General features: G+C 36.2%; 2 protein-coding genes and 1 pseudogene across 4 annotated transcripts; 1 reads left to right on the top strand and 2 right to left on the bottom strand.

The window, feature by feature from the left end:
* Positions 1-2231: 2231 nt before the first annotated feature.
* On the bottom strand, positions 2232-4176 carry LOC147520634 (transcription factor bHLH113-like). Of its 2 annotated transcripts, XM_086592166.1 has the most exons (6): positions 3658-4176; positions 3430-3549; positions 3265-3330; positions 3072-3137; positions 2951-2998; positions 2232-2829 (listed from the first exon to the last, which is right to left on the bottom strand). In XM_086592166.1, the coding sequence occupies exons 1-6, from the start codon at positions 3892-3894 to the stop codon at positions 2677-2679; spliced, it is 690 nt and encodes a 229-aa protein (XP_086448292.1). In that variant the 5' UTR covers positions 3895-4176; the 3' UTR covers positions 2232-2676. The 2 variants fall into 2 exon arrangements, with proteins under 2 accessions (XP_086448292.1, XP_086448293.1); XM_086592167.1 differs by lacking the exon at positions 2951-2998 and having other exon boundaries at positions 3658-4038.
* Positions 4177-5216: 1040 nt separating this feature from the next.
* On the top strand, positions 5217-8252 carry LOC147520635 (uncharacterized; annotated as a pseudogene). Its single transcript, XR_015213163.1, has 3 exons — positions 5217-5701; positions 5768-5893; positions 5990-8252. The product of XR_015213163.1 is annotated as an uncharacterized LOC147520635 (transcript).
* Positions 7743-8147, bottom strand: LOC147520636 (WPP domain-containing protein 2-like). The gene has a single exon (XM_086594301.1). It carries the CDS (start codon positions 8145-8147, stop codon positions 7743-7745), a length of 405 nt encoding a protein of 134 aa, XP_086450427.1.
* Positions 8253-9014: the final 762 nt, after the last annotated feature.

The raw sequence follows: 9014 nt of genomic DNA on the forward strand, positions 1-9014 counted from the left end.
ACAAAACAAAAATTTGCTATTTCCTCTAAACTTAAGAAATTTGGGTCTGTGTATCTATACCCAATTTACTGTTTTTTTTAATTACTGAAAAAAATAAAACAAGTGATACAGTGAACACAGTAATAAAGGGTGCGGAATCTAATTAATGGGAGTGATTTATGTTTGATGACGCAATTGGTATGACGAGAGAACAATTGTTTTTTTCTACATGCTTTTTTATACTCGCTACTAAACGTTGATTTGTGTTGACACAGCGTGACTTGGACAAATAAACAATTAGTTGTGATCGACGTTAGGCTACAGGTATCAAGATTGAAACGAGAAAGGAGAGAAGATATTATATTCACTTTTTGACGACGGTCAGGCATTTTTATTTTGCCCTTTATCAGACCTCCCATCGTCGGTAGTATTATAAAATATTATGACAAAGACATAAACAGCTCGAGTATTGTTGAAAGCAATTACACGAATGAAGTGGTGGTTTCCAATATGTGTACTAACTACAGTTGTTTAGGATAGATTAAACTGAAGAGGAAATTTGAAGGATAGTGATGGGAAATCCTGGACCCTCTCGCATTGGCATCTCTTTCAGAGGAACGGCAGAGGCCAATTCTTTTACACACTCAGTATAAACATAGGTAATGGAAATAACTACTACGTAGTTGAGTATATGCCCATTCTTGTAGGTGTTGAGGCAGCACTTTAAAAAGGGTAGAGAAAAATTTGGATCGGAACCGACTTTGAAGCAACAGCTCAAGCTTTTGAAATTGGTTGTTGCCATGGATGTTGCAACATAGATGGCTAGCATGCACTGATAACTTGTATAGGTGGAGAATCTCAACAATTTGGAGAGAGAAAAACTTTATAGCTGATTTACTTGCAAAACATGGTGCCACACTAACGGAGAGCGAGATATCTACCACTGATGGTCGACCAGTTTGGTTGCACAAATGGGAGGCACTTTTTCAACTTTTCTACATATTTTAAATTGATACACCGTACATGTTTATGGTTATAGTAATGAAGTAAGAACATATTTTGGCCACCCTATACAACATATTTTGTTTTTGTTTCAAGTTTTAATATATTTTCACTTACCAAGCAAAAAAAAAAAAAAGTGATAGATAGAGGATGATTTTTGCCAAATTAACATATACAAAATATATATTAACAACTCTAGAAATAATGTCACAAATTGAAAAAGGGTCATGGTATTGACACTATTTTATTAATCATATAAAAAATCACTCACGGTAAGAAATTGCTGAGAAAAGATAATGCCCACCAAGGGGCCAAAATATTAAATTCGGTGAATATTTTGATGTATAAAAAAACCGATATATATCAGAAATATCGGATATATCCATTTTTTTGTAACCAGTCCAAACTATCTAAAATATCAAGAATATCGGTAAAAAAATATCGTAAAATATCGGATATATTATATTAAAAAATGGTCAAAAAGTCAATTGATATATATCGTTAATATTACATATATTAGTTATATCGGCGATATAAAGTTTTTATATAAAAAATTCTATATATATCGAGAAAAAAATAATTTAATATTCGGTAGATATATATCGAATATATTGATGTCGGTGTAAAAAAAATGATATATATCGACAATATATTAGATATATCAGCAATATTTTGGGCCTTGATGCCCACAACAAAAAATGTTCGAGATGGCAAATCCATAAAAAGTTGTTGCTGCAAGTCATTTTTTGTTTAATTTTTTTTTTGATAACCATTTTAAAAACAACTATTGTGTTCATATTTGCTTTTATTAATTACAAAAGCTCTTCTTCGTCAACTTGATCACAATTTTTTCTTAGAGCGTATGAAAAAATTTGCCATGAAATAACAAGACTATACATCGATTGTATTTTTTTTCTATAAGTTTGGTGTTCTTCTTGGAGCGTATAAAGAAAAATATGAGATATCTATATGCCATGTGTTCAAAATTTGAAAGAACAAAAAAAAAAAAAAAAAAAAAACCCCTCCGTGATAATCCACTGTCATGAGATCTCGCGACAATCCAATCCGATGCCGTGGATTATAAAATCTAACAGCAACTCGATGCCATGAAATGTGAGATCTCACGGCAACTCACTGCCGTGAAACTATTGTAGAGTGCAAAAATAAATATTGGAAATAACTATTATTCATGTACACTTCGGCCAAAAGAGTGTCAATCCCGTCAAGCAAGGGTGTAAATACCGCGAACCAATTGAAAATAAATTAATTAACTAGAAACCAATCAACTGGATTATGGAAGTACGAAAGTAAATTAATTCATGGTACAATTCCACAGGCCAATGCTGTCGAAATCCCAGTCCCAGTCCGTCCACGACTTCAAAGCCTCATTTTCAGAACGCGCCACATCTTTGGCACAATTAAACAGAAGGAAGGTACACATGTAATGCATGCTAAAGCCCAAAATAGAAAATTCAAACCACGTGCATGCTTCTTTCTACAATTCTACCAAAAGAATAGTGCCATTGGCTTCTATTCATTTCACAAATCACGACCCCCCAAAATGTACTCTTCTCGTCTTCTGAGGCTCTGACTGTACTGACAAGATTTTCAAGTTTTGCCTTTGTTTTTCTTTTTTACTAGGGGGCAAAAAAGGTCTAAAAGGCAAAAACTGAAGTAAAGGAGAGAAAAAAAGATTCAGGGCATTGAGACATTTCTCCCCATATTTGCAGGTGACCAAAAATCAGCTCCATTGTTGTTTGCCACATTTGCTGTGCATTCAATCGGAACCAAACAAAGACCTCTACTTCTCAAATCATGTCTTCTTTCCTTCTCTTCCCCTCTTCCATCCTGCATTAAAAATAAGATACATAAAATAAATTCACTAACTTCAAGTCTTCAACCACAACATAAATCATATAATCCATGAATTGTAAAACGGAAAAATAAAATAATATAGCATTGCCCTTACAATCAAGTTAGATGATAGTGAGCATTGCAAATATGGAGAACTTAAGACCTGAAAAAATAAAAACATAAATATATAAATTAATTATGATTTCCGAAATTCCTATTTGATAATTTAAACTCACCTGAACTTGGTCATGCAGAAATCTGATATATCCCATGGCCTCATGAAGAACAGAAGCAGTATCTGTCTGCATGCGTCAAAAAGTTAAAAGTCAAACAGAGGAGACAAAGGTTGTCTGTTTTCTACTCATTTTGGTGTTTCAACCTTTAAACAAGTAACAACGACACATTACACATTAGCTTTATTTACTTCACCTTCCCAAAAGGAGAAACAAGTTGCTGTAAAGCTGCAATTCGTTCGCCAAGCTTTTCTTTCCTTACCTATCATCAATTATCAGCAAAAAACAAGTAACTCCATTCAGTGAAAACAAATAATTTGAACACTCAAATGAATAGAAACCAAGAAATTGAGTTTCTTACTTTCACAGGTTTGGTTGAAGGGGGATTTGTTGTTTTTGCCTTTTTATTACTTGTTTTATTGCTCTCAGTTTTCGTCCTCTGTTTTTCTTGCTCTGCACCTGCCGCTTTAGCTCTTTTCCTCTGTAGAGTGTAGAAAAACACAAGCATTTTATTAAAATTAACTGAAGAACCTTAAAACAAGAAACTTTAGAACCTGTTAGTAAAAATGTTCTTGCATAACTGCCATGCCTTTGACTTGGTGATGCTACTGCTGCTACTACTGTTGTTACTTGAAGAAGCAGATGGAGAATCACTACCATTAACTCCATATCTCTGATCTTTAAAGTTGTTATCAAAGCACAACATAGTTGCAGTGTTTCCAGAAGCAAAAGAAGTTGGGTACATATAACTTTCCTTGATATCAAAACCCATAGCATTATCTAACATTGAAATTGGATTTTTCTCAAAACCTTCATTTCTCTCCATTAGACCAAGCTTTAAAACTCTATAAACAAGCTTAGAAGAGAAATAGAGAGAAACAAGGTAGACGCGTTGGTGATGAGAACTGGGCAGGGAGTGTGGCGTTTGAGATTTTGAGAGGAAAGAAAACTAAAATAGGTTGGTCATCAAGCTTGGTATGGGTGGGGGCCAGTCTAATTTTGTTTTGTTTCACTTTTTATTTAATTAGGTAGAGAAGTTCCAGGCTTCGGTTTCGATGTCTTAGTCAAAACCAGCTTTCCCCGAGAAAACCGTGGTTTCTACATCCAAAATCCGAATGCATACGTAGCAGTTTTCGGTGTTTTTTAATACCGTTTCGTGTCGGCACTCTAACATCGCTTTCTGTGTCGCGACTCTAGGTGGCATATCGGCGACACCTGGTACTTATGAGTTATGACAAACGACTTAAATAGTATGAGTTTCTGGAACTTTGGGTTCCGATATTTGGGACATTCCGGGTGTCCGATAATTTGATTTCCAGAACCTCGGGAGTGAGGAGGAAAGAAGACAAAATGGTGCCACGTGGGAATGTCAACACGTGTAAGAGTGAGGACAAATAAACCTCTGATGGCAGAGAAAGAACGATGTCTGATTGTGTCTAGAAAATCTAAACTTCCTAACATTTGTAAAATCACCGCATGCTGGTTTCTTCCTTCTTCCAACACTTCTTCGGTGTTCTCTGGTTGAACAGATTCGTGGATAACTCTCATTTTCTTCTTGCACATTGTTCGAAGAGTGCTAAAACTAATTGAATACAATTTGGCGCAACAAACGAATTTGTTTTTTAGAAGAAAAAATAATTTGTTTATGATGATCATGAATTACAAAATCGTCATCCCTCTGGCGACAGACTGTCACACATTTGTCTTGCTCAGCTTACAGTCGGTTTAAAACTTTGAACTTTTGAGTTTTGAGAGCACAAGAAGGGTTGCAAAAAAGTTAAAAAATAGGATTTGTTTTGTCATGGAGCAAATTTCAGAGCTTTTGGTCCCGCCCTACTACTGAAGTACTGCACCGTGAGGAGGGATGCTGCAAAATGCGACAGCTAGCAATCAGTCGGTTGGATTTCTATGCAAACTTTTGGGAAATAGCATACTATTCAGGATGCTGATTGGGCGCTGTGCCAGTGTGCCACTTGCATTGAAAAGCCCAAGCCCTCGTGCAAATGTAGGGTTGGGCTTCAATATCAGCCCGCGCTTATACAAATTCTAGAATCAGTACCGCACTAGTACACTACTTTATGAGCGACAGTGCATCCAAGTCCAAGCCATCCAAAATCATTTTTCAAGAAGTTATGTGATACGCAATGTTAACTGCTTCCGACAAACCTCATGCGCAATGTGACCCTCACTGTTACGCAGTTCACTTGAATTGGAATTGAGCAACAACCATATGACAGTTACAGGGTACCAAAGACGAGCCTGGACCCTTGGAAAACACAAGGTCCAAGTGGATTCTGTGTGGGCACACTGATCTGTATTGCTATAAAAGGACAGACTAAACTTTAATTGTATTCAACTTTCATTGTGTAACCAAACCATAGAAAAGAACATGGGTAGGGGAGACGGCTTGATGAGAAGACCCAGTTGCAGTGACGAGGTGCTGGATGCTGATCAACAACTTAAGATTACCGATCAGGTTTGAGCTTACTTCGATTCCATGGTTCCCAAACGACCCACTAAACCCAATCGAAGTGACATCAATTCAGCAGCAACATCATCTCAAGTCTCTTTTAATGATCAGAGCATCCCTGAGCTAAAAAAATCCAGGTCCCTTAAAAATCTCGTTCAGGTATGTGTAAAATAAATAAACACCAACAGTTTTCCATTTCCCTATTTTTCGTTTGTCTTCAGATAAAAAGTTCTAACTCTCTTGATCTATGAACCAGCCTATCTATTCATTGGAAGAGTGTCTACAGTGCAACAAGAGTTTGTAGAGACACAATACTACAAACAATTAAATTCAATTGAGAAACAAACATCACACAGTTAGTTCTACAAATTTTCTAATGAAAATTTTCTCAATCAAGCGTTACTACATATAGGACTTGTAAGTATCGATAACAACTGAATTTTAATAGCAGACAGGAAGTGGGTTCATCAAGGTGGTCAAAGGCAGCGGAGAAGATGGTTATGTTGGTCTTCACCTGCAGAGTGGACGAGGAGGAACAAAAACAAAAGCTTTCAGAAGCAACCCAGCAACAAATGACTGGATTCCAACTACAGATGAAGACACAGAGGCACTCTGATGATCTGCCATCTGCCTACATGTCAGATCTTATTGATCAAATCAATTTTTCTATCTGTGTTTATATGTATGCAAATTTCAGTTCAAGGATTACTTGACTGAAATAATGATATTAAATAGACCTTTTTGGCTTAACATTTTCTTGATGTTCCAAATGGTGTAGATATGAAGCTGCTAAATTGCACAAATGCATAGTCCGTGTCGGTCAGTTAAGTAATCATCCAATACTTCTTAAAAGCCTGAGATACCAAGGAGAGGAAGGAAAATAGTTAACCTAGGATCCTAAAATGCTCTTGGTCTTTTAAAGGACTAATGTTAACTAAAAGTTGTTTATTGATGTTTTTACCCTCTCTTCATGACAGCTCCATATATCAATTGTACCAGTAAAACAATCTGAAGCTTATAAGGTAAAAAGAAACCAGGTTTCTCAATTCCACAAGATGTGCATCTAAGAAAAATACTTGGCAAAACAACCAACTGCTAACATCCTGTCGTTTTCTCAGTTCCTAGTTCACCTTATTCCTAAAAATTTCGGAAAGGCATAACAGAAACAACAATCCATCACGGCTACTGGTATTCCTATTCATATGAAACTAGTACATATCAACTTACATATCAAAGATTGTGGCTCTAATGACTATTTGAGAGTGGTGACGCTCCAAGAGGATGCACATCAGCACTCTGAATTTCAATGAACCCAACTAGTTCTGATTGTAGAACCAGTTATGTATTGTTGAAGGTCAGAAAGTTCTGCCTGATTGTAAGAACCTGACTTCCAACATCATGTGTTTTTTTACAAACTGTGAGTCACCAAATTCCATCAATCACTGAATCCATAACAATTATTTAGGTTTCATCAAGTTTCCTCAACAAGCACACACACACACACACCAATTCAGAGCAGGTACTACAAAGAAAAGGTTACGATAGTTGTAGAAACTTGACCAGTGTGTCCACTATGTAAACCAAAACCGATACAGCCAGTATCTTAAAGATAAGAGTCTGGGTACACCCAATCACCCACGACCCAGCCTATTATGTTCCCTTGGAAAATACCGAGGAATTCTTCTCAAAGTAGATATGCAATAATCGTTTAGCATAATAAATTCCGAGCAGTCCACTTGACTCAAAATAAAATGCAGGATGCTGAATATTCCATTTCATGAAAGCTTAATATCCCTTTAGGTGTGATTTCCAATGCTACTTGTTCCACACAGCGAAGAGTAATGGCGACCTACACTCAGCACACACTTTATCCCTACCCCATATGAACAACAGACATTGTTGTACAACATGCAAGTCGTGTTTATAAACATCACATCCAGAACCCTCTGAGAGATACAATATCAATGACAATTGGAAAACACAACTTTTCTACACCTTGATATCAGAGAATTAATCAAAGATGAAAGAAAGTTTCATAAAACTTTCCAACACTAAAAGTCATACTAAACAGTTTTATAAAGCAATAAAAGCACAAGTAAATCTAAACATACGAAAAACATCCAGATACGACAAACATAGAATAAAAAACAACACAAACCCTAATAAAATATAAAATAAAACCTCGAATCTTCAGAGATCCAGGATCAAGCAGAGGAGATCTCTTCACTAGCAGCAGTGGAATCATCATCACCCACCACATGCTCACTTTGGTCAGGAGAAACACTCGCCACAGCTTTGGCTTTAACAGCTTCCAACATCCTCTTACTAATTTCTTTAGAATAGATCTGAAGAATCACAATCCCATCGTCTTCTTCTTCTTTTTCTTTTTCTTTTTCACCACCCGTTTTAGAATCAGATAAAAAGGAGGAATTAGCGACGGTAAAAGCTTCTTCTTCGATTATTTTAGCGGCTGAAGAAGCTTCGTCGGCTGATAATGAGCCGTAACGCTTGGAGAGAATAGAGGGTGCTGATAGGGTTTCGATTAATCGGTTTGTTACGGCGTCACGCGTGCGTTGTGAGGGTGGCCATATGCTTAAGGTCATGTTCATTTTTTCGAATTTTTGTCTTATGTTTTCTGCTTCTTTTGGTTGGTTTTGTTTTGGTGAAGGGGTTTCTTCGGTTTCTGACATTGTTTTTGTTTGCTCTTCTTCCGTAAAGATGAAACACTTATTAAATGCTATATATCAGTCTAACACCACTCAGCCTGTCGTTGTCTTTCAATTGATTAATACGACAAACAGAATTGGGCCGGGCTATTCAGCGTGCCCCAAAAGAACGTCAGTCACGTTAACCATCTACAAACCTAAAATGAAGGTTTAAAAATGAAAAAAAAAAGGAACAAAGAAAGCAGGTTGAAAAATAGAAAATTGCTCAAAGCAACAAATAGGAAATCGGATCAAGTAACCACGTAAAACTCAGATTCACCAGTTTCTGAGTGTTCTGTTTTAAACCAGACCCAAGATATTTATCTCTATTAGTAGCATCTCCTATAATCAATCTTGCCTCTTAAATTCATCCGGATATTTTTCTTACACATAATATCCTTGGATAAATAATTATATTTATTAATGAGAACCACTTGATATTTACTAAGCAACATCAAAAAGCATTTTATATACCTCAACTAGCATCATGCACATGCAATGCACGTATTAACAATACAGATTTGTAGAGCATGGAGCCTAATCATGCTGTTTTGCTAAAAGTTCGGTAAACTATACTTTCATTAAGACAAAAAAATTACAAAGTTGATTTCACATGTAAAAAAACACAACAAATAAACGTAAGTATAGAAACATCACAAACAGATACATTAGCTGCAGGCTACTGCCCCAGTCTTCTTTACCACTTGACAAACTTTGGGTAGTGAATATCAACCTGAAATAGCACCGCATATCATTTTCAGAACAAACACA

The sequence above is a fragment of the Coptis chinensis genome, chromosome 2 (assembly GCF_015680905.1).
Source record: "Coptis chinensis isolate HL-2020 chromosome 2, ASM1568090v1, whole genome shotgun sequence".
NCBI lineage: Eukaryota > Viridiplantae > Streptophyta > Magnoliopsida > Ranunculales > Ranunculaceae > Coptis > Coptis chinensis.

Coding starts and splice junctions, on each gene's coding strand:
- LOC147520636 (XM_086594301.1), bottom strand. CDS start 8,147: ATGAACATGACCTTAAGCATATGGCCACCCTCACAACGCACGCGTGAC.
- LOC147520634 (XM_086592166.1), bottom strand. CDS start 3,894: ATGGAGAGAAATGAAGGTTTTGAGAAAAATCCAATTTCAATGTTAGAT. Junction 3,138..3,264: donor TTGTTTCTCCTTTTGGGAAG/GTGAAGTAAATA, acceptor TGACGCATGCAG/ACAGATACTGCTTCTGTTCT. Junction 2,999..3,071: donor TTCTGCATGACCAAGTTCAG/GTGAGTTTAAAT, acceptor TTATTTTTTCAG/GTCTTAAGTTCTCCATATTT.